This window comes from Mesoplodon densirostris, chromosome 14 (assembly GCF_025265405.1).
Source record: "Mesoplodon densirostris isolate mMesDen1 chromosome 14, mMesDen1 primary haplotype, whole genome shotgun sequence".
NCBI classification, from domain to species: domain Eukaryota; kingdom Metazoa; phylum Chordata; class Mammalia; order Artiodactyla; family Ziphiidae; genus Mesoplodon; species Mesoplodon densirostris.
The window spans coordinates 61,765,542-61,791,417 of record NC_082674.1 but is presented as its reverse complement, the minus strand read 5'-3'; the positions used below and the strand labels follow the sequence as shown (position 1 = coordinate 61,791,417).

At 42.9% G+C, this 25,876-nt stretch overlaps 1 protein-coding gene across 1 annotated transcript in view; it reads left to right on the top strand.

The window, feature by feature from the left end:
• Positions 1-19,428, top strand: part of EXOC6B (exocyst complex component 6B) — a 730,763-nt gene extending 711,335 nt beyond the window's left edge. Inside the window, exons 21-22 of the mRNA XM_060118019.1 lie at positions 11,582-11,694; positions 15,832-19,428. Of these exons, the coding sequence (XP_059974002.1) occupies positions 11,582-11,694; positions 15,832-15,958 (240 nt within the window). The 3' untranslated portion in view covers positions 15,959-19,428. The remainder of the gene's footprint in view (positions 1-11,581; positions 11,695-15,831) is intronic.
• The last annotated feature ends 6,448 nt before the right edge of the window (positions 19,429-25,876 follow it).

Below are 25,876 nucleotides of genomic sequence, written 5' to 3'. Positions count from 1 at the left end.
AGATAGACTTAATTGCTATTTATAGGACATTCCATCCCAAAACAGCAGATTACACTTTCTTCTCAAGTGCACACAGAACATTCTCCAAGATAGATCACATCTTGTGTCACAAATCAATCCTCAGTAAATTTAAGAAAATTGAAATAATATCAAGCATCTTTTCTGAGATTAGAAATCAATTACTGGGGAAAAAACGTAAAAAACACAAACACATAGAGGCTAAACAATATGGTACTAAATGACCAAGAGATCACTGAAGAAATCAAAGAGGAAATCAATAAATACCTAGAGACAAATTACAACAAAAATACGATGATCCAAAACCTATGGGATGCAGCAAAAACAGTTCTAAGAGGGAAGTTTATAGCAATACAAGCCTACCTGAAGAAACAAGAAAAATCTCAAATAAACAATCTAACCTTACACCTAACGGAACTAGGGAAGAAGAACAAACAAAACCCAAAGTTAGTAGAAGGAAAGAAATCATAAAGATCAGAGCAGAAATAAATGAAATAGAAACAAAGAAAACAATGGCAAAGATCAGTAAAACTAAAAGCTGGTTCTTTGAGAAGATAAACAAAATTGATAAACCATTAGCCAGACTCATCAAGAAAAAGAGGGAGAGGACTCAAATCAATAAAATTAGAAATGAAAAAGGAGAAGTTACAACAGACACCGCAGAAGTACAGAGCATCCTAAGAGACTACTATAAGCAACTCTATGCCAATAAAATGGACAAGCTGGAAGAAATGGACAAATTTTTAGAAAGGTATAACCTTCCAAGACTGAACCAGGAAGAAATAGAAAATATGAACAAACCAATCGCAAGTAATGAAATTGAAACTGTGATTAAAAATCTTCCAACAAAAAAAAGTCCAGGACCAGATGGCTTCACAGGTGAATTCTATCAAACGTTTAGAGAAGAGCTAACAACCATCCTTCTCAAACTCTTCCCAAAAATTGCAGAGGAAAGGACACTCCCAAACTCATTCTATGAGGCCACCATCACCCTGATACCAAAACCAAACAAAGACACTACAAAAAAAGAAAATTACAGACCAATATCACTGATGAGTATAGATGGAAAAATCCTCAACAAAATACTAGCAAACAGAATCCAACAACACATTAAAAGGATCATACACCATGATCAAGTGGGATTTATCCCAGGGATGCAAGGATTCTTCAATATACGCTAACCAATCAATGTGATACACCATATTAACAAACTGAAGAATAAAATCCGTATGATCGTCTCAATAGATGAAGAAAAACCTTTTGACAAACTTCAACACCAATTTATGAAAACACTCTCCAGAAAGTGGGCATAGAGGGAACCTACCTCAACAGAATAGAGGCTATATACGACAAACCCACAGCCAACATCATTCTCAATGGTGAAAAACTGAAAGCATTTCCTCTAAGATCAGGAACAAGACAAGGATGTCCACTCTCGCCACTATTATTCAACATAGATTTGGAAGTCCTAGCCACGGCATTCAGAGAAGAAAAAGAAATAAAGGAATACAAATTGGAAAAGAAGAAGTAAAACTGTCACTGTTTGCAGATGATATCTCTATTCTCTACATAGAGAATCCTAAAGATGCCTCCTGAAAACTACTAGAGCTAATCAATGAATTTGGTAAAGAAGCAGTATACAAAATTAATGCACAGAAATCTCTTGCATTCCTGTACACTAATGATGAAAAACCTGAAAGAGAAATTAAGGAAACACTGCCATTTACCACTGCAACAGAAAGAATAAAATACCTAGGAATAAACCTACCTAAGGAGACAAAAGACCTGTATGCAGAAAACTATAAGATGCTGATGAAAGAAAGTAAAGATGATACCAACAGATGGAGAGATATACCATGTTCTTGGATTGGAAGAATCAATACTGTGAAAATGACTATACAACCCAAAGCAATCTACAGATTCAATGCAATCCCTATCAAATTACCAATGGCAATTTTTACAGAACTAGAACAAAAAATCTTAAAATTTGTATGGGGACACTAGAGACCCCAAATAGCCAAAGCAGTCTTGAGGGGAAAAAAATGGAGCTGGAGGAATCAGACTCCCTGACTTCAGACTATACTACAAAGCTACAGTAATCAAGACAGTATGGTACTGGCCCCAAAACAGAAATGTAGATCAATGAAACAGGATAGAAAGCCCAGAGATAAACCCACGCAGCTATGGTCAACTCATCTATGACAAAGTAGGCAAGGATATACAATGGAGAAAAGACAGTCTCTTCAATAACTGATGCTGAGAAAACTGGACAGCTACATGTAAAAGAATGAATCTAGGACCCTCCCTAACACCATACACAAAAATAAACTCAAAATGGATTAGACACCTAAATGGAAGACCGGGCACTATAATACTCTTAGAGGAAAACATAGGAAGAACTCTTCTTGACATACATCACAGCAAGATCCTTTTTGATCCACCTCCTAGAGTAATGGAAATAAAAACAGAAATAAACAAATGGGACCTAATGAAACTTAAAAGCTTTTACAAATCAAAGGAAACCACAAACAAGACGAAAAGACAAACCTTAGAATGGGAGAAAATATTTGCAAACAAATCAGTGGACAAAGGATTAATCTCCAAAATATATAAACAGGTCATGCAGCTCAATATCAAAAAAACAAAGAACCCAATCAAAAAATGGGCAGAAGACCTAAATAGACATTTTTTCAAAGAAGATATACAGATGGCCAAGAAGCACATGAAAAGCTGCTCAGCATCACTGATCATTAGAGAAATGCAACTCAAAACTACAGTGAGGTATCACCTCACACTGGTCAGAATGGGCATCATCAGAAAATCTACAAACAGCTGGAGAGGGTGTGGAGAAAAGGGAAGCCTCTTGCACTGTTGGTGGGAATGTAAATTGATACAGCCACTATGGAGAACAGTATGGAGGTTCCTCAAAAAACTAACAATAGAACTGCCATACAACCCAGCAATCCCGCTACTGGGCATATACCCAGGGAAAACCAAAATTCAGAAACAGTCATGTACCACAAGGCAGCTCTATTTCCAATAGCCAGGACATGGAAGCAACCTAAGTGTCCATCGACAGATGAATGGATAAAAAAGATGTGACACATATATACTATGGAATATTACTCAGCCTTAAAAAGAAACAAAATTGAATTATTTGTAGTGAGGTGGATGGATCTAGAGACTGGCATACAGAGTGAAGTAAGTCAGAAAGAGAAGAACAAATACTGTATGCTAACACATATATATGGAATCTTAAAGAAAAAAATTGTTCTGAAGAACCTGGGGGCAGGACAGGAATATAGACCCAGACATAGAGAATGGACTTGAGGACACGGAGAGGGGGAAGGGTAAGCTGGGATGAAGTGAGAGAGTGGCATAGACATATATACACTACCAAATGTAAAATAGATAGCTAGTGGGAAGTAGCTGCATAGCACAGGGAGATCATCTCAGTGCTTTGTGTCCACCTAGAGGGGTGGGATAGGGACGGTGGGAGGGAAACACCAGAGGGAGGAGATATGGGGATATATGTATATGTATAGCTGATTCACTTTGTTATACAGCAGAAACTAGGACACCATTGTAAAGCAAGAATACTCCAATAAAGATATTAATTAATTAATTAATTTAAAAAACTTAAAAAATAAAAACCTGTATTCTGACTGGAAATTGTAAGGCTAAAGACAAAAAGAACTGTATGAAAATATTATACTCTAGTTAGTAAACTTGTTTTTCTCACATGGGTATGAATTAGCAATTCTGAAACTAATACTGCACTAGGATTGAACCAATAAGTAAAATATAATGAGAGCCAGGTTTCTCACTGTCAGAGAAAGAAGTGATAAATAAGGAAAGAGGGAAGGAGAGAATGAATCCTCTGGTGTTTGAGTGGAATCATAGACATCAAATATGAACTCATGATTTTAAAATATATTCACAAAAGATATAGATGTGTTAATAAACATACATATATTTCTTAGCTCTGTCCACTGAGAGGGCCTAGAGGCAATAACATCTCAATAGAAATGAGCATGCTAAGTGCTTAGATGTTGGTTTCTAAAAACCATTCCCCAAAACAAGGAACTAGAGCTCCTTGGAGAAGTAACTGGTTCCAAAGTAAGGGCAGGGAAAGTGCAAGATGAGCTTGGAACATTTTATAGTGCCAGCAAGTAAGGAACTGTTCAAGAAAGGATAGGGACAGGTGGAAAATACACAGGAGAGCCAGTCTGAAGGCGTCCCTAATGGCCAAAGCCAGAATAAGTTGAACAACAACATGAATAATGATTGTATTAGATTATAACCCACAAAATAAAATAAATATCTGTGAGGTCATACTGATATAAATAATTGGACAAATAAATAAATGGAGGAAAAGGGACAGCACTTTTCCTCACAGGAGAATTCCATTTAATAACTACATATATTAAAATTATTAACATTATCAATATCAATAATAAATATTGTAGGCAGGATCCACCAATGGATGTTAAAGTTAGTGGACAGAAGTTTGAGGAGAAACAGGATATTTGCATAGTATTAAAGTATATCTCCCATAAGAAATGTATTAATTATTTACAAAGGTAAAAGTAATAACTTTGCAGTAGAGAAACTCACCACCTTAACCAAATGATCAATAATGAGATATGTATGTGGGCATCATATATACCTGATATGATGCACTTAGAAGGGGGCACTATCACTCCTTTTCTACAGTATTTTTGCAAAAAAAAAAAATGCATAACCTCAATCCAGAGTTTCTTAACCTCGACACTATTGACATTTGGGGTTGGTAATTCTTTGTCGTGGGGCTGTCTTGAGTACTGTAGGATGTTTAGCAGCATTCCTGGCTTCTACTGACTCGATGCCAGGAGCATCACCACCACTACCACCACCCAGCCTTGTTACAACCCAAAATGTCTCAGACGTTGTCAGATGTCCCATGGGAGGCAAGAGCTCCCCTAGTTGAGAACTACTGCCTCAACCTAACCATAAACAAAGATTGGGCAGACCCAAATTAAGGGACTTTCTGCAAAATAAACGACTGGAGACTTCCGCAGCGGTCCAGTGGTTAAGTCTCCACACTTTCACTGCAGGGAACACAGGTTTGATCCCTGGTCGGAGAACTAAGATCCTGCATGCTGCGTGGCACAGCCAAAAAAAAAAAAAAAAAAAAAAAAATTAAATGACTGAAAGTAAAGTGTAAGTATCAAGGTCTTGAAAAATAAGAATGAGGAACTATAACACATTGGAAGAGTCTCAGGAGGCATGATGATTAAATGAAATGTGGGATACTGGATCGGATCAGAAAAAGGACATTAGTAGAAAATCTGGTGAAAATGGAATGAAATCATAGTTTAGTTAATAGTATTGTACCAATGTTGATTTCTTGGTTCTGATCATTGTAATATAATATGTGGACATTAGAGAAGCTGGGTGAAGGGTATAGAGGAACTGTCTAAACTATTTTTGCAACCTGTATGTAAGTCTAATATTATTTCAAAATAAAAATTTTTTTAGAAACAAAATCTGCCACTGATGTTAATAAAATGCAGGCAAATTTCCATATTTGACTCTATGACAGAGATATAATTGTAACGTATTTGTTATTGCTGAGATGATTCTCATCACCTTTAAGACATTGTCTGCTAATCAAAGTAAACTTAAACCCAATGCACGTGTATATGTGTGTTTTGAACCACAATTTATATTTGCTCTTTAAATTTTGTTATAAGTGGAAAAACTTGCAAAACGTTCAGTTGATAGTTCAAAAAGAAGAAGAGTATGTCACTTAATAGCATTTAACATATTTGGCTTGGATTACAGTTACTTATGTTTTTCTTTTACAATATTCTATGTGAGGGAGAACCACATATTTTAATATCACTTGAAAGGCCAACCCCTGTCCTTGCATATATTAGATGCTTTTAAAAACATTTGCTGAATTCAGTGGGTTTATATCTTCATTAAGAACAACCAAGATAAGAAATATGTTTTATTATTCATGTTTCAAATAAATAGAAGGGGTCACTTCACTTGAACTTTTTAAATTTAAGAAGGTTATAATTTTTATGCAACTCTCAAGAAATATAAATAGAATGAACATAGTGCAGGCCCACAGTGTGGTTCTGTAAATTCAATCAGAAGTCATCACATGCAGAATCAAGAATTTTAACGCTGTCCTGGCACAGAAGTAAGAGCTTTTCAAAAGCCAACTACGTGGAAACTCACTAACTAACAAGGAGACGTGGTGATGAGAAAAATGAACTGTCCTTGTGGTTGTGTTAGCAAGTTGCTCCAGCTTATCCAGGCTCACCAGGCCTTACCAGCCAAACCAGACCCTTGGCTATGGACTCTTCTGACCAGACCAGGACACAGGGCCCATGTGTACACTGATTTTCTCTTATAATGAGACTAATGTTATAGGTGCTTCCTTGTGCACATACACCACTTAACACTATTCCAGGCACACTGCCATCACTTAACTCTTGGCTGAAGTCACAAACTAATCCCAAAACATAGTATAGATGGAATACTGGAGGTACAGAAGGCCATATGAAGTGGTACTTGAGATAGAGGTTTAGACAGTACCCAGATGCACCATTAAACACTAAATCATGTTATAGTCTTTGTGATGCCAAAGGGAACGTCTCATTGTGGTGCTAGTTTTTGAGTTATCTTCTATTTCTGACACGTATGAATGGTTTCCCATTTGTGAAAATGATGTAAAGTATCGTTTACAAAATTTTTATGACCAAAATATGAATCAGTACAAACACAAATGTTAAGTTAATAATAACACATGTGGCATGAGGATGTGGTAAAAACTGCAAAAGTGATACTCAATAAAGTTTGAGGAATAGTGATCTTAAGTTCAGTCTCCCACCTTTGATGCTCCTCTTTTTTCTTCTTCTCCATCCACCACCTACTTACAAACATCAAGAAGTAAGATGCCTTAAAATGCATATATAGTATGCTACTTTCTGTGAAAGAAAGAGGAGGGAATAAGAAAGCGTACGTGTATCTGCTTATCTTTACAAATAGAAACATAGGAAGGACAAATCCAAAAACAATGGAGTTGGGTACCTATAAGGCATGGTAGGAATTGGGGTGAAAGGGATACAACAAAGGAAAGAGTGACACTTTTCTGAGTTAACATTTTTGTATTGTTTTGACTTTTGGAAGCATGTTAATGTCCTACATATGTAAAAAATTAAGAAGGATGGGAGGGAGGAGCCTAAAACTAAAAGCAAATGGAAACAAATGAACCCAGTTGTATTTAGATGAATACCATAACCAAACTGAAGGGAAAATTTAAAAAAGGACTAATGCAAGTGGCTTATGAGCATAGGCTTTGATTATACACACTCAAGTTGGGAGAGGAAATTGCAAACAAATCTCAAACTCTTTTTAGCAGGCTTTTTTTTTTTTGTAGTGGTATATACAAACAATTCTGAACTGATTTTAGATATATTACAGGATTGAGCAAATTAGTGAATGAGATGATGTCATTGAGAGCCAGGATTCTCACTGTGGAAGAAAGCACATGCATATATGGAATAGAGGAAGGCAAAAAAGAACTCTGGGAAAATGATTAGAATTGGAGGTATTGGTGTAAACTCATGATCTCTAAAATGTGTGTGCATACATGCTTATATAAGTACACATGTATGTATGTATGTATGTATATGTGTGCATGTGTATATGTGGATTACATGCATATATTTCCTAGCTCTGTCCGCTGAGAGGGTTTAACTCCCCATAGATGGTCCCCAAGTAGCAATGAGCACACTTGGCACCCAAATCTTGATCTCTAATAACTTTCCCACTAAAAGAAACCAGGGCTGTTCAGAGAAATGGCTGATTTCAGAGCTGGGCATGGTAGATACAAGATGAACCTGCAACACCTTATTATGCCAGAAAGTAAGAAGTCCTGAAAAAAAAAATCATGGGGGCATGTCCCAAGGACACAGGCTCTAGCTTGACAGATCTCCCACTTGCCAAACCTGGGACAATTTGAGCATCAAAGTAATTAGGTATAGTAATGAATATAAACCATTGAAAAAAAGGAAACCCATGAATCCATACCAATAATAAAATAGATAAATTAGTGGGGCAGAAGGAGAGAGCACTTGCTTATGGTAGAATGCTGAGAGACAACTGATAAACGTGGAGGGAAGGATCGAATTGGAATGTCATCAGTGTGAGACCATCACAGTAAAGACCAAAGCGAAGAAGAATCCTCAATAGATGCTAAATCTAAGGGGGAATTTTAACCAGGAGCAGTATATTCACATGGTCTTAAACTGTCTCCTCAATTGCTTCCTACTTGCAAAAGAAAATATAATACCTAGACGGTGGAGAAATCAGACAACATCTTGACTGGGTGATCCAAATTAATATCACCAATGAGAGACAAATGAACACTGTATATTGTATACCTCCAGATGTGATGCCCTGAGGAGGACATAACATCACATGTAATATTCTGGCCAGAAATGCATGTCTTATATCTTATTATAAGCATTAGAAAAACCAAAACTAAGGGGGGAAAAAGGAGACAGGGAACTTCTGAAGAGTTGACATCCTTCGAAAATGTCAATATCATATAAGAAAGAGACAGGCTGTGGAAATAGTCCAGATTAAAGTAGGCTCAGTAGATGACTAAATGTAATACCTAATCCTAAATAAACAAAAAGGCTATGCAGGATTGTATTGGGTCAATTTATAAAATTAGGGTATGGACAGTATCAATATTAAATTTATTAAAGTTAAAAACCATACTGTGATTATGTATGAGACTAGCCCTAATTCTTAGGAACACTGAAATATTTGGGGATAAAGCATCATGATATAAGTAATTTACTCTCAAGAGACTCCAAAAAGAGATACTGTGTGTGCAAAAAAAGAAAGAGAGAGAACACAAATGATGGAGTGTATGGGGTAAAATGTTGACAATGGATGGATCTGGGAGGAGGGTATATGGTGCTCCTTATACTACATCTATTCTTAGAACTTTCTGATAAATTGAAAATTATTTCCAAATGAAAAATTTTTTAAATAAAAAGGAATGTGATCGTTAGTGATGACTGACTGTTCTGCATCCTTGAGAGAGACTTTATCGAGATTTAACAAGGCCATTACATGCAGAGAACTAGGCTGAGAGGGCCTGGTTCACCTTCGAAAATCATAGTCTGGAGACCAAAGTGCTGTATTGATAAACAGGCCTGCCGGTTTTCTTGTTCTCTTATTCTAACACTGTTTCTAAGGAATCCAGTAGAACTGCACCCCAAGGCAGTTAACCTAGTTAAGTCCCACCCAGACTCTAGTATGTGTCCATCTGTCTCAGAGGAGGCCATCAGACCTAGGTACAGGCCACTGAAAAGAACTGTAGAAAGCAGCACAGACCCAGAGTGTGAGCTACAGGTTCATACTGGTTGAGCTTAATAGAGTTTGTGTAGCTTTCATGCCTGGAGTGGGATAAATTAGGTAGCTTGTCATCCCAGAGCTCTTAGTCTCAGTACTGGCATTGAGAGACTTTGGCAAGAATTTAAAAATAGAAAACTTAGAGCTAAGTTATGAACTGCCCTCCACACCCCACTGGTGATTTACCCAGGTTTCGTCAGCCCCAAAAGACATGGTGTTCTTTGCAGTAAATCAGAAAATATCAGTATTACCATTAATTCCATCACTGAGATTAGGAATTCGATAGTAGAGAAGGTAGTTTTATTAAATGCATATATATGTCCACATCTGAAAAGTAATACCTGAAATAGGTTTAAGAAATCATGTTTTCATGTTTTTCCAATTAAACTTACTTGTTTTTCTTTCACCTTTCCTTGTTAGCTCCCTAGCATGCAAACAGTAAAAGGTTTTTAAAATTTTCTGAGAAAAAATTTTAATTAAGAAAATGCTATCTTTTTCGTAGTTTTTTCCTTGAGATTTGGGGGAAAAGCGTAATCATATTTGTAGACGACCTTTAGAACACTCCAAGTGTCCAAGGGACACTCCAAGTGTCTGTCATGCTCCCTAGGAGAAACTGTCTTGACAGGTCTGTGGACACTATAGGATAGAAATACTAAGATTAGAATAGGAAGTCAAGGAAATATTTCTTCTAAAGGAGAGCTCTGCAAGGCCTGGGGACAGCAAAAGGAAGTGGTAGAAGCCCTTTTACTTGCCAACGAACATAGACATGACCTAAAAGAGACCTGAGAGGGCCTTTGGGGGCCGTGCTGACCCAGGCCAACCAATGTGTCTGTCTCTCTCCCCCTCTCCTCTCATCTTTAGCATCCCTTTCTTGGCTGAGGGTTTAGGGGCTTTTCTCTGTTTTAGCAAAATTTTTGGGACTTCAGCCAATTCCCATCCTGTCTGAGGAAGTTCATAACAGCCATTCTAAGAGAGTGGATAGAAGAGGAAGCTTGGCCAAGTAGGGCAAGGCCCACACTGCCCATTTGCCCAGCTGGGCAGTGAAGACAGACAAGGGAAGAAGGTGTGCCTAAGAGCCCAGGCTCTGGCATTGGATTGACTCTAGGCCTCTCTTTGTTCTGCACAGAGTGATAGCCATCTACAGTCTTCATCAACTGTTATCTCTTGGAAAGGGAGAAGTAAAGAAATGTCTTGAGTCCAAAAGCACTTATATGTATCTCATTGCTAGAAAGCCAGCTTGAAGGCCCTTCTTCTATGTAATGATGTGAGTCTGGGACGGTGACCCCTCTAGAAGTTTATAGAGGGGAGCTAACACCTTCCCTTTCATCAACCCCTACCTTTGAAAGGCATTGATTTCATTTTTCTTTTTTAGCTTTACTCAGTTACAATTTTTAAATATTTATTAGAGTGATACCTGAGGCTAAAGCTGGCGGGGAAAGAAAGCCTTTGACAAAATATATTTAGTTAACAGGTTTCCATCTGTTCAGCCAGTGTCCACATAGGTGTAATATATTGCCTCATGTAAATATTGCATGGCCCATTTATGCCTTGGTTCAGTGTTTCTGTGTTGTCTGTGTTTCTGGTTTGTTCCTGGCATGTGCATGTGTCTATATCAACGGAGTAATTTGGGCAAAGCCAATGCAGCAAGTCATGAAACTCGTACTTGAACCCAGACCTTCCAACCTGAAAGCTCACATAGTTGCATATGTGGCACTGGACACATCCACCTTTATTTGTTCATTGTTGAATTCTGAGCTCCTAGAATGGTGCTTGGCACATGGAAGGCATTTCACAAGTATTTATTAAGCAAATGAGTGATTATTATGATCGTCTTGTGTTTTGATTCAGTCCAATGTTAGTTTCATTACAGGCCTGCCTCTGAGAGCTGTCTGCTAACAGCATGTACTCTTAGCAACATTACAGTGCTTATGGAAGAGATGACTCTGCCTTATAGTGATTACTTATTTATTTTCTTAATTGCAATACAGTCTATAGCCATTCTTTCTCTTACTATGTTTTTAATTTTATTTTTCAAGTCTACTATAGATGGTAGTGAAGGATACTAGGGGTTTCTGAGATCCTGATTTGTCTTATCTGTCTGATGAATTACTGGGGTGGGGGTTTGGATGTTTTACAGCTTTTAGATCTCTTCCTCCAGTGGGATTGGTCAACCTACCTTGCTGACTATGGTCAACCCACCTGCAAGTACCTCCGGGTAAACCCTGTGACAGCCCTGACCCTGCTTGAGAAGTGAGTACCCATCCAGTGGTCTGTGTGGGGGGTGGTAAAATGGGGATGGCGGGTTGGTATAGAGGATAATTTTCTCGTTGCCAATACCTTGAAAAGACCGCAAAGAGGCCCCATTCTTAAAGTCTCCATAGGTGCTCTCAGCAGTCTCCATCATTGGATTTGGTAGGCCAGTCTTCCTCTTGTGGCCTCTTAATTCCTGAGCCTTGACAAGCTAGGGCAAGTATGGGTCAGTTGGGCTCTGACATTACCTCAGAGCTTACCTAGAGATGACAAGAGGAGAAAGGAAGACGCCTTAGTTTGGGGCTCAGTTCAGCCTGGTGAGCAGAGTGAGCCTGGCCCCAGCCATCTGGGGTATGATGATGGATGGAGAACAGCCCCACAGAACAGATGGCTTCTGGTTCCTAGCAGAGAAGCTCCTGAAATTACTGAAACCTTCACCTGCCCCTCCAAGCCCCGTCCCTGCCAGATTGAGCTTTACTGTGCTGACTGTCGCAAGAAAGCTGTGTTGGAGGTGCCTAATTCTTGCCTTAGGCAGTCACTGACCCACAAAAGTCCTGCTACAGGGCTGTAGCATCTCTGACGGAGAGATGCTTCCACTGACCAAGACGTCACCCAGATGCTGGAATCTGCTCTTCATTGTAGGCTGGCTCTGGCTTTAGCTTACCTAGTTGAGAGCTGGCAGACCAGAGACTAAGACCCATGTAAAAGGGAAGCTTTTTCTTGTCATCAAACTAGATAACCGCTGACTTCTTAGCAGCTTCCTAGGAGAGTGCCTTGCATCTCGACAGTGTAGCAAGTCTACGTATATAGCCAGCCAAGCAGGTCTCAAATCCTAGCAAGGCAAGGATCAGAGTCCAGGAGGCCAGAGTGGAGCCTTAGACAGAAGCAGAGGCTGAAGTGTACCTTCCTACTGTGCAATAGAACAGGGGAGAGAAGAGGAGGAGGCAGAGGTGTGTGTTTGGAGCCAAGAAGCTAAGAGCCCAGAGTTGACTTTCTCCCGATCAAAATAGAGACTGATGTTGCCATTTTGACTTTGTTTCCCATGGTTCTCTCTCCCAATGACTTTCTTCCCTAGGATATCTAGAGAGTAAGTATATTATTCACTTGGGCCTTTTCCATCGCTTTGAGGCAAGTCCTTCTGGTCTCCTCATTGACACTGATGACTACACTAATACCCTGCCCTGTGAGTTGTCCCCACCCTGACATACTAATCTACTAAACCAGTCTGGTGCCAAATGGCTGGCCGCCTCCTCTCTCCTTGGTCCTTAGAGTGACCCTTGGCTTACCAGTTCCTTTGGGGCTGGGAGGGGTAACAGGGATTTTCCCCCATCGGTGCCAGGTGAAGGGTTGTTCCCAGCCAGCTTCCTGGCACACGCAATACCCTTGCTAGTCCAGGGCCTAGCCCTGACTAGCCCTGGCAATTCAGCCCTGACACAAGGGAGCTCCTCAGCAGTCTCCCCTCCCTCCCAGTGGTGAGGCCCATGGCTTTAAGATATCCCATCGAAGACTCTTTAGTAGAGGCAAGGCCTCATCCCAGAGTTCTCAGTACCCAGCTGAAATGGCTTTTGAGTTGGTGCTTAGATGTCCTATTCATTATGTGTCTAAATGGGCTCTAGGATTCCCTTTGGCCAGTTGCCTCTCAACCGTTCTTTACTCCTCTGTTCCTGAGAATCTCTAGATCCAAGAAGTAGTGGCTCATCTACGTCCTATGGATCAACAATAGGCTAAAATAATCAGCCTCTCGGGAGCATTCTGGAGGCCTAGCCAGTAATAAAGCCATGTGCTTAGCCCGAGCGATCAGCAGGGTTTAAAAGCTCCCTTCCAAACACAACAGGGCCAAAGGCCACCCAGATCACTAAAATCTGTATTTCCCAGCCTCATAGGAGTCAATCCCTTTACCTGACCCATTCCTGCTTTCCCCTTGACACTCTCTCCTTTTCAACCTGACACTTCTTAGCAGGGTGAGACATGGAAAGACCCAAAGACCTGTTGAGGACATTTCAGGAAAGAGAAGAGGCCCCTGTTCATTGAGAGGTGGCCATAGCCCAAGTAGATCCAGATCCTAGGCTTACAGAATGCAGTGGGGTGTGGGGAGGGCTTTCCTTTGGTTTTAGAGCGTTCCAGGGTACAAACCAGCATGCCACTATCAGCCCTCAGGGCACTTGAGTTTCTCTTTCAAGTAATCCCAACTCCAGGTCTTAATGGCTAAAACATCCTGGCCTCTGGGGCCTAGAGACCACCCTCTTTTTCCCTTTCTCCTACCTTATTTCTGGAACTTCCCTATGGGAGCTGAAAGCCATCCCTGGCTGCCTATCTCTGGGCTGCTTTGAGGAGTCATGAAACTAATGATCACATAGGATGTTAAATTAAATGTCCTATAAAGGTAGGAAGTGTTTTTATTCCCTTATTATTTCTTTCTGTTTTGCTTTCTGTTGGTTTTATTTAGATTTATAGTATATCCAGAAAAGGTAAAGGAGCTGTTCTCTGGCATAAATAATCCTAAATCAAGCCAGTTCCACAAACATAATTGTGCAGTTAATGTTTAAGGGACCAAATACAAAAATCATCATAGCCTTGGGGACCTTTGTGCTTTCTACAACCTAAACCTCTAAACCTCTGTCATCTCTCCTTCTTCCTCCTGTCGAAGCACAGGCCTCCACATGTGGGTGGTTGTACCTTATACACAGTGTCTAAGCATGCTTGATGAGTAAGTCCAGGCTGAAGGCCCTAAAGCTTAGGTCAGAGAGAGAAGTCTCAATTCGTTTGTGGCTGTCACTGTCAGCCAGAGCCATAAAGCAATGGTGCTCGTTAGAACCTCCCTACCATATGGATATAAATGTCCTTATGGGCTCTCTGACCTTTTGACCCACTGACCTCTAGTCTGTCCCTCTGCACAGGGCCACCCCACAGAAAAAAACATGGGCCAAGATTGGCCAAAGGCCCTGGGAAGTCTGCCTGAGAGCAGTTTACTCCCCAGTGCCAGGTTCCTTCCGTCCCCTCTCCTAGCCTATCTCCGTGCAGGCCAGGGGACTGTGAAGTCAGAGACCTGGCCAAGTTCCTGGGGGATGGTGAAGAGGAGCCGCCTAGCCTGACCCCAAGGAGAAATGAGTCTGGGCAGTGTCCTTAATTCTCTACCACTAGAACTATCCGTGGGCTGGAGATCCAGTGTGCAGAGGCTGGGGCCAGAGTTAACAATCACCAACAGATGTCAGGGGCTGTGGGCCCTTTTGGGGGAATAACAGATTCCTGGGATCTGTCACAATGGCTTAGTCGGACTTGGGGGCTGCTCTGGCGACCTCAGCCTGGCCTTGACTTTCTCCATCCATGCTTCCCAGTTAGGTCTCTCCATCTGGTGGAACTGGTGGCCAGAACTGCCCATGGTTTGTGCTCTAGGAATATGCCGTCTCTGGAGTTTTAGCATGAGCCAGTTAGAAAGTTTTCCAAAGGCCAAGATCTGAAGACATAGCAGCCCTTGAGAACTTAGGGGCTTCTCTTGCCTAAAGCCCCTGTTGGCTCAGTCTTTTGGCGCCTGCTTTCCTCAGCACCATGCCCTCTTACCACCTCACTGCCCCTGGGCCCCTACCCCGAGGCAAAGGAAAAGAGATCAGTCAAGCCCTTGGTTTTGTTAACGGTAGGATAGACTAACCAGATAGCGGAGGGTTTGGAAATGCACAGTGGCTTTCAGTTACTCATGTTCTTTTGGAATTGCTAGTTAAGAGCATCGTTCTGCTTTACCTTTCAAATACCAGCTGTAAGGTCCCAGCAGGATTTAGTGGGTTTATGAGGTGATGAGAAGACCTTAGACATTCTCTAAGGTCCTGTTGACCATCAGGGCTGCAGCAGGTGCCAGATACCTACAACAGAGGCATACCTGGGCGTAGAAGGGAAGCAAGTAGGTAGGGTGGGGATGGATGAGGAGGCGATTGGCCATGGCTGGCTCTTGACTGTTCTCCAAAGGTGACTGAAGTGGGGAGGGCTTTGGGTGCCAGGAGGGCAGCTTTGTCAATAATAGTAGGTGAGTCCGCGCCTGACAGTGGAAGTGTTCTGGACTCTCTCAACTCCGGGTGGTGCTTAAGACACACTAGCCACCATTGCCGCCTCAAACACTTTGCTCTCTTTCTTCCCTTCTCTGTTTAGGATGAAGGACACTAGCCGCAAGAACAACATGTTTGCACAGTTTCGGAAAAATGAGCGAGACAAGCAGAAATTGATTGACACTGTGGCCAAGCAACTCCGGGGACTCATCAGCAGCCACCACTCGTGAAGGCAGGCCTCGGGCCCACAGAGGCTGCTGGCTGCAGCCCCAGAGTCCGGGCCCCAGCACTGGCTGGCCTTGCATTTGTGCATTCTTCTTCAAAGAGAGCAAATGTATTTTTTTAATAACCTATGTACAGTATTCGCATAACCTTTCCCTATAGTGAAAGAGGCACAAGGGTAAGCAAGTCCACGAGCTGTTGCTAGGCTGGGCTTCAGGGGAAGTCATGCTACACTGTCTGTATTTTCCTAGAGATGGTGGTGTCATCGGTCCAGCATGATAAACCACCTTTCATCCGTGGCTCTAGAGCTTAGATCTGGGGCTCAGAAACTACACAAACAGAATGGGTACTTGGCTCTGGGAGGTAAGGTGAGTAGGCAGAAGGGTAATAAAGTACATCCTGTTCACTCCTAGGGGCCCCATTCACTGTGTAGGCGAGGCCGATTCTTCCTGATGCAAGGAAAGGGCCTGGAAAACACTACTACTTAGTCTATCAAAGACCAGCACACAGTTCTGGAGGTTCATCTCTTCAGTCCACTGACTTTCACTGACCGGTGAACAAGCGTGCTGTGCGGCAAGATGACGGCTTCACTCCAGTCCCCCCAAGGATGGCATTTTTTAGCCTAGATCTGACCCAATGCTTTTACTTCTAAGTTTTCTGGGGCACGGTAGAGCTGAGTACGCAACGGGAAGAATTGGACCTCGTGACTAACTATAGGCTGCCCCACACCAGGAGGAGATCTTGAAAGCCAGTGCAAATGGAATCAGAGCTCCAGCCCTTCCCCATTCCTCTCATTGTCAGGGTACTTGGTTCAGGGCATAGGTCAACAGTTATTCCTTAGACAGAGAGTCTGAGACTTGACCTCTTCCAGCAGTGTCATTGGGATAGTCAGATTCCAGAAGCCTGAAAATGGCCCTTACTTTACCCTTAGGTAAAACCTTGGAATCATTCCTTTGTGTTTTAAAGCCAACTTTCTGGCCACCATCTTTAAAGGAAATATCATCAACTCTGTACTGTGGGGACAGCTATAGCTGGACTGAATGGATGTCTTTAGGGATGGAACCACTGTCACCGTGAAGTAGAGCGGATCAGCCATGGCTAGTGGTTTGTTACCCATGGCACAGCTGTCCCTCACTAAGTCATATCCTGGATAAGCTCTTCTTGCTCAAGCCCAAAGCTTCCTTCCCCTTCTGAGATCCCCATAGCTATCTTTTGGCTTCATCTGAGAAGGATTGCCTGTAATCCTATCCCTCAAGGTCTGGAGTTTGCAGAGGAGCCTGGACCAGCTAGCTTGGAGGCTGTGTCCTCTGTCCCAAATGGGCTCCCGAGACTTAATGCAAGGGCTTCACTATGAAGTCAGGCAGAGGAATCTGCCCTTTAAGACACTTCAGGGAGATGCTACTAAGGCTACTGGCAAGAGTATAATCGTGCATCACCAAACAATGACAACTAAGCCACACAGTCATTTCCAGCTTGGGTTAGTGGAAGGAAAGACTCATCAGACAGAATTCTTCACTCCCTTTGTCAGCTGCTGAGTTGCTTCTAGGGAAGACAGTGCTTCCTTTTTCACACCCCGACCCCCACCAAATATTGTATCACAACTTAAAAACCATGGGGAAGAAAATATGCACACCGGCACGCAGGCTTCCTCAAAGCTGGAGACCAGGCTGCGTGTGGACTCTGCAGAAGCCTTCTGAGGCTCATCCTAGGGGCTAGGCAGTTTGCCCAGGGTTTTAGAATGAGGCTCAGAGATGAGTGCTGCTACCCAGAACTTCCATAGCCAAGGAAAGGCAGGGGTCCATGGGAATGAGACCCAAAATACCATCTGTCAGGATCTGGACTTTATTAGAAAAGAACGAGAAATGACCACACTAATCCCATTGCTTCAGAAGGGCCCCAAGCACCCTCCTTCACTAGATGCCAGTTTACAGCAAGATCTCTTCCGCTTTGAGTGCTGAGACTTTGAAGTGGAATGGAGAGAACCTTAAGCATATCACAATAGTTTTCAACTGTTATCATTGCTGGCCTGGTCTCAAACCTGTACCCTGGGGCTTCCCTGGTGACGCAGTGGTTGAGAGTCCGCCTGCCAATGCAGGGGACACGGGTTCGTGCCCCGGTCCGGGAAGATCCCACATGCCACGGAGCGGCTGGACCCGTGAGCCATGGCCGCTGAGTCTGCGCGTCCAGAGCCTGTGCTCTGCAACGGGAGAGGCCACAACAGTGAGAGACCCGTGTACCGCAAAAAAAAAAACCAAAAACCTGTACCCTGGAGAAACAGTGCTATAGAAGAGAAAGTGAACAGGGTGGAGGACCGTGGGTTACTCTGCCCCTTGCACACACAGGTGTCTCTACAGAGAACGCTTATTCAAGCCCAAGACTCATAGGGTGGATCCTTTGCTAGATCCCTTCTTCCCTCTCCGTCTGCCTCAGCCTTCCCTAACGAAACCAACATGCAGCTACTGAGTTGTCTGTGGGGACACACTCTTGGTGAGCAGGGAAAGGTAAAAAAACAGGGACCAGCAATGTCCAAGCTGTTTGAATTGGTGAAGTAAGAGTTTTCAGTTTTGTCTATAGGCCTCTAGCTGCGCCTGCCCTTGCGAGGACTTGTGCAAAGCATGGGTGTCCATGCCCCTCAGACTCCTGACATCTGGGCTCAAATGCCCAGAGGTGTAGAAGTGCCCTGGAGGCCTCAGTAAGAGGCGAGAACATGGGTGCCTGGAGGTCTTTCTGTCTTCTAGTTGGCTGAGTTCTTGGGAAAACCAGGTCCATATTCCTGAAGGGACAGTCAGGTTTGGGACCCTAGTGGGTTTCAGTAGTACTTTAGGCAGCTGGTATAGTTTTAACGTATCTCGTAGCAAAATCTCTTTGAGTAGACTGTAAATGAAGCTCTTGGGGGTGGGGAAGAACAGGACCTGGAAATTGGGAACAACAGAGAGTCCCCACTGGTAAAGGGAATATACAGGCTTACAGGGAGCAGTCCGCAGTATTTTCAGTGTCTCCCAGGCCTCCAAGTCAGCCTGCACACTTGACAAGTGCTTGCTCAGCAAATCCCAGACCCAGGGCCCTTTATCCCCAAGATTGGCCTTGCCCATGACTCTCCCCATGAGGCCTCTGAGCACAGTCCCTGGGGCCTGCTGCAGAAATCCCCCTCACCATAGCCTCGCTTCTCCCAAGACTCTGCACCTGACTGCTTCCATTGCCTCTTTTTTTTTTCTTTCTTTTGCCTGAGTTTGCAGTTACTTTTCACTAATGTGTTGGAAATGGCCTTTTTATTTTGCACATTTATGGGGGAAATTTAGGAAAGTCCATTTTTAACTCTAAAGGGAACTTTTTTCTTTAAAACCAGTAAAGCTACTGATACAGATGGGCCTCATGGTTAGTAGAAAACCTCTTATGTGGAAAGAGCATGTTTATTCCTCCTGTACGTTTTCCTCTTTTAACTGCTATTAAATAAGACATCCTATGTACCTGTTCAAAAGCCACGGTGTTGTCTCATGGTTTTTTGTTCTCCCGCCCCTTTTGCACACTGCAGCCATGGTTGGTGATCTGGATGATGGCCATTGCACCCCTTGAGCCGGACTGAGGACTAGAGCAGGCAGAAGCCTGGTGGGGAGGAGAAAGCCTGCCTGCCAGACAAGGCAAGGAGTCGAATTTGTGGCCTTGGAAACATTCCAAACTACTGGGCTAGGCTTTCCTGTCTATACAGTTAACACAGGCATCGTCATCATCATCAAGAGGAATAACCCTTGACACGCCTGGTTTGTGGGGAGCACCAAGCTAGGCAACTGGGGGCTCAGTGTGTTTTGAACACCAGCCCTGCTGTGGAAAGGCTCCTGGGTAAGATGGAGCCAGGAGGGATTATCTAGAGCAAGGAGCGAAATGAGCCCGCCTTAGAGCTCGGTGGCGGAGAGGGACAGGCATCACGGTCTGGTGTAGGAACGGGTCTGGTCAGGGAAGACAGCACAGGGAAATCAGGATGTTAATTAGCTGGGCCTTGAAGGAATTAAATTCAATACGGTGCCGACGACATTAGAGTGAAAAGTTGGCACAAGTCTGGTGTACAGTGGGAGGAGAGTGGGGACCTGGTGGGCATATCTGAAACCATGGTGACTAAGGTCTGAAATGTCTGTGTAACAACACCCAGCCTTCTTGGCCCCGAGGCTGGCATGGAAGCCATGGGAATAGGCTGGAGAGAGTTTCTTCAGTTAACGTCTGACTACTGCAACTGGGCTTTGGTGCCTGAGAGACCTGGGCTTCACTTCCTGCTGTGCCACTTACTAGCTGGATGACCTTGAACAATTAACTCCCTAAATCTCATAATCCTCAGTGAAAGCAGAACCGTAGTGCCTAATTTACAGGCTTGCTGTGAAGTGTAAATGACCTATGCATGGTCGATATGCCTAGCCAGTTCCTAGCCACAACACATGAACTCCTTCAGGCCTTTCCCTCCCTCCCCTCAAATTCCACAACATGCTGTGGCTGAGCATTGGACAGAAGTTTCCACAGCTTCTCTGCCTCCCGGCTTCCACTCCCCAAGCCCATCACAGGCTTAATGGTACTGAGGCCCCTCGAGCACCTGTGTAGACACAGAGGAACAAGCCCTCCCCATCAGACAGCCAGTTGCCTGGCTCAGAGTAGAGCCAGTCCTTCGGGCAGAATCTGCCCCTCAATTCCATCTGGAACCTTCTCTGCCAAAATGTATTCCTCCTTTTAGAATTCAGGAGTTCTTGACCAGAGGTCCATGAACCCTTGGAGTGTGTGTGTGTGTGTGTGTGTGTGTGTGTGTGTGTGTGTGAATGCATGTACAGGCGCGCAGGCTTGCATCCACTCATTTTTCTGGCTAGAAGGTACATGGCTTTCATCAATGTCTAAGGAAGATTCAGGACTGAAATCCTGAATCATAACCAAATTCCTTTGGAAGTATAGATCTCCCTGTGAGGAAAAGCCAGACACTCTGAGCAGTTACCTCCTCTCCCTGCCTCATAGAGTTCTGGCAGGGAGATTTTTCAAGACCTGCAGCCCTGCCGCACCCCCTCTTCCGGGAGCCCTCACAGGATCCCCAGGTCACACCTAAAGACCAGTACAACCACCTAAGCTTGATCTCCCCAAACCAGTTCAAGGTACTGAGGGAGGCACGAGGACCCTGTACTTCTAAGAATACCGAGACTTCCACCTGGTTGAGGGGATCGCAAACCAGAGGGTCCAGTACAGAGGCTTGGGCTGTCAAAGCCCAACTCACCCCCCGAATGTTTCCCACAGCTTCTGAGTCAGCACTGACGGGGACAATGTCTTGCCCATGGCCTTGTCCAGAGAGGGCTCTGCGGGGAACCAAACCAAACCAGGGACAGATGTGAAGCCGTCACCAGCTTGCCCCTTGTCTCGTCTGCTCACCAGGCAGATGAGGATGGGGAATGGCTAGTGGGAGATAAGGGGAGAGAGGAAAAAAGTGCCAGACCCTTTCCCCGGAGGCCTCAGCTTTGAATTTAATGGACAATATTTGCTGGGAATGAGAGAGACTCCAGGCCCAAGAGACCAGAAGACAAAGGCTCTTGAGGAAGTGAAGGGAGGAGGAGGGGTATGGTGGGGGCCAGGCATTGTGCGGGGGGCACCACCCCTCTATCTGTTTCCATCACTGCGGGGTTAGGGTTACCCTGAATTTGGGGCCCCAGCTGCTCTGTGGGGTCTGTGACATCAGCTGTTGTGATGTTAATGCAGGGGCCTCACACAGGGTTACCCCTTCAGGCCAGCCCACATGGGCTCCTGGAGAGGATTCCAGCTCCTATTCCCTCAGGGAGGGGGCAGTCTGTGGGCCCAGAACGGAACCCAAGACAGCAGCCCCCCTCCCGGTCTGAGCCCACTGCTAAGTGTACCTTCCAAGCCCAAGCTATGACCTTCCTCTCTCCAAAGCTCCAGAAAAGGAATGAAATCTGAACATTGAGACGCTTTTCTGGCCCTAAACAATCCTTCCATTCTCTAGGCTCAATGATGGGTCTATTTCCTCCTGTAAATGGGTCTCGTAATCTTCAACTTTTACCTTTGCTTCTAAGGGTAATTAATTGTATCTCCCTCTTGTTCTCCTCACACACTCCCCTCTCTGTTACAAGGCTCAGGTTAAGCTGGGTGGATGGCTTTTCTTTCTTTCTGTTCCACGGAGTGCTTATTTTTAAAGCTGATGGAGTAATGCCCTGCCCTCTCCAGTGAAGCTCTTTTCCAGAGAAGACTGCTGGGGAAACACCACTTCCATGGGCACAGGAAAGGGGCCCCAGACTGCCCAGCTATAGGTTTTTCAGATAGCCAGTTCTGAGCAACCATTTCACTTTTGTTCCCCCAGGTATGTTTCCAAGGTTTTAGGGAAGGCATTTTCAGGTACCACTCAGGAGCAAAGTGGAGGGTTAAGTGGTGATCTGGACACTGGAGACAAAGGGAGGCAAAGATGTGCATGGGAGAAAGTAAGACCAAAGGGTCAGAGTCTCTTTTTTTCCCAGGATGAGGAAAAACAGTAAGGCTTCAAGTGCAGGGCAGCTTGAGGGCATCAAGTTAGGAAGGGTGAGGATAGGGCCCATCCAGGGCAGCTGGCAGAGAAGCTGCTTTCGGGAAGCAGGTCATACAGGCAGTAAATTGAACCACAGAGAGACTGATGGTTTCTAGTGTCTGAGTACCTGTCTGGTGCCCCTGCTCTTCAAAGGCAGGAAAGACATCAGACGCCTGTCTGAAACCCCTGCAGCACCTTACCCAGCCAATGGTACGTGGGCCCTCATGACCACATCGACCACACTTGGTAGTGATTTGCTACCAAGGGAGGGGACTGTGCAAGCAGCACTCCTTGCTAGGAGGAATATTTTGTCACTGACGTTCTTTAGAAAGCATATGGTGGTAATAAAAAGCAAACCAACGTTAAGCCAGTTTTATTATCGTGTAAAATTCTCTGTAAATATGTACCACTCCACTCTTGGTATGCCATGGAATAAGGAACAGGTTGAAAACAGACTAAGGTGAGAAATCAAAGTAGCAGTTTAATTCCTGATGGGCAGAATTGGTGGTGGCGGTGAACACGTGTGTACATGTATATGTTCGTGTGTACGCAGGTATCTGACAAAACTACTGGAGGATTTCCCCGCTGAGCCCTAATCCCATTTTCCACATATAATCACTGCTAACAGGATGGTGATGTTCATTCAGATCACTTTACTACATATATACTGACTTTTTTCATTAAAAGAATTATAATTATAGTGTATTAAATTACAGGGTTTTTTCCACACTTAATGTATCTTAAATATCTTTTGTAGCAACGTATAGGACATCTTATCCTTTGTGAAGCCCATAAGTATTTCCATTGCATTGTATATACCTTGAGTTTATTTAATTGTGAATTGATGGATATTTGGGATGTTTCCAGTATTTCACAATTACAAACAATATTTCAAGACATTTGTATACATCTTTGCCTTCTTGCTTAGGTATTTCTATAGCATAAAATTTCAGGAGTGGAATTGATTGGTTAAAGCCTATAAATATTATAAATATTAATAAAAATTGTCTTACTCTCTTGAAATCTATGCATGTGTGCACAAGGAGACATGTATAAGATTGTTCACTCTATCATTGTTCGTAATGATGAAAAGTTAGAAATAACCTAAATGTCCACCAAGGAGAGAATAGATAAATTGTGATATATTCATCTAATAGAATACTAAACAGCAGTTAAAATGAACTATAGCTACATGTGTCAACATGAAAACATCTTTAAAGAGTTGTTGAGTAAAAAAGCAAGTTGAAGAATGATACTGCAATACAATTTAAACTTTGAAAACATGCAGGAGAATGATAAACACCAAGTTCCCTCTGCAGAGGGAACAAAATAAGGTTCACTGGGGTACAGAGGGTTATTTTCTTTTTACTTTATAAAGTCTAATTTCTTTTTTAAAAATCTGAAATGAACATGGCAAAATGTTGAAATGTTTTTACAAATAGATTTGTAGTCTACATAATGGTCTCAACCTTTTTAGTGGCTGCATAGTATTCCATGGTGGGACTACCCCTTAATTTAGCCATTTCCTTATGATTTATTTAACTTGCTTTCACTTACTAATTATAACCAAAACTGCTGAAGCAAGCACCTTTTATATCTTTTTGCATAAGTACAAACATTTCTATAAGATTCCTAGTAATTCCTAGGAGCGGAATTATTAGGTAAAGGGTATACACTTTATATTTTGCTAGACAATGCCAACTGTCTCTCAAAAAGGCTGTACTAATTTATATTCTCACCAACAACATAGGAGATTGCCTGTTTCCCAGCACCCTCAGTGAGACTGTCAAACCGAAGTTGGGAGAAATGGTTTATTAATTTGCAATTGCCAATTTCTATTAGGCTGAATCATCTTTTCATGTCTCATTAGCCATTTATAGTATTCTCAAGAAATTGCCTGTTGATACTTTTATCAGTTCGAAGTATGTTCAGCTACAAGTAATTGAAAATGGACTATGAGTACGGTAAAGAATAAGGTAGGGTTTTTTTGTTGTTCTTTATTTGGTGTGGTGTTTTGTTTTGTTTTGACATAAGAAGAATTCTGGAGGTTTAATCACAAGCAATACAGGACTAGAGCATCTGAGGAGCAGAGACCCAGGCACCTTCTGTCTTCCTGTTCTGTCATCCTTAGCATGCTTATCACTTCACAGGCACAGGGCAGCTGCATCACCTCCAGACATCACATCCACTTTCCAGGCAGGAGGAAGAAGGGAAAACAAAGAGATAAAGGCCTGTGCAGGTCGAATCTGTCCCTTTCTTAGAAGTCTGTGATTTTCATCTTCCTTTAGGTTTGAATATTTATTACCCTAAAATTATGTATTCTCAGAATTATTTAAATTTAAATTGCTATTTAACACTATCCCTTTATATTACCTCCACTTACATCTTTTTTTTTTTTTTTTTTTTTTAATTTGGCTGTGCTGGGTCTTAGTTGCAGCATGTGGGATCTAGTTCCCTGACCAGGGATCAAACCCAGGCCCCCTGCATTGGGGGCACAGAATCTTGACAACTGGACCACCAGGGAAGTCCCAACCTCCAGTTACATCTTACTGGCCAGAATTGAATCACATGGCCACCCCTAAACGAATCATGGCCCAACCAATCACAGCCAGACTATGATGTCTGATTTAGAGCAATGAGGGTCCATTCCCTGTAAGCTCCATGAGAGCAAGGGGTATCCTCACTGCCTAGAAGACTTTCTGCCACATAGAATATGTTCAATAAATTTTGCTGAATCAACTAACTGTATGCATGAATGAAAAGATAAATGAAGCTGGGATGGGGCGGGAGATCAAGGGATCTGGACCACTATTTGAGCCAATCTGAGTCCTGATAGCAGGCAAGTCACGGGGAACGAATGCTGTCAAGAGACGGGGTCTGTCATAATATCCTCAACCCACTGATCCAATGGATGCTAATTACCTTTGTGTTTGTTATATATGAGCAAATATTTTCTCCCAGCCTTTCACTCATTTTTTAAACTTAATTTTCGAATAATTTTAAGTTTACAGAAAAGTTGCAAAGTGGTACAGGGTTCTATATCCCTCACCCAGATCCCTCCATTAACATATTACTGTGTGCATTTGTTAAAATTTTAAAAACCAACAGAGTTTTCCTAGCTCCTTAGTCTCCTCTGGTCTGTGACAGTTTCTCAGTCTTGTCTTCCATGTCCTTAACCGCTTTGAGGAGTACTGGTCAAGTATTTTGTTAGAACATCCTTCAGTTTGCGTTCCTCTGATGTTTTTCTCTTGATTAGGCTGGGGTTATGTGTCTTTTGAGCAAATACCACACAGCTGAAGTGTTCTTCCCATTATATATCAGAGGTTACATGATGTCCATGTGACATCACTAATGATGTGAACCTTGATCATTTGGTAAAGCAGCGTCTACTAGG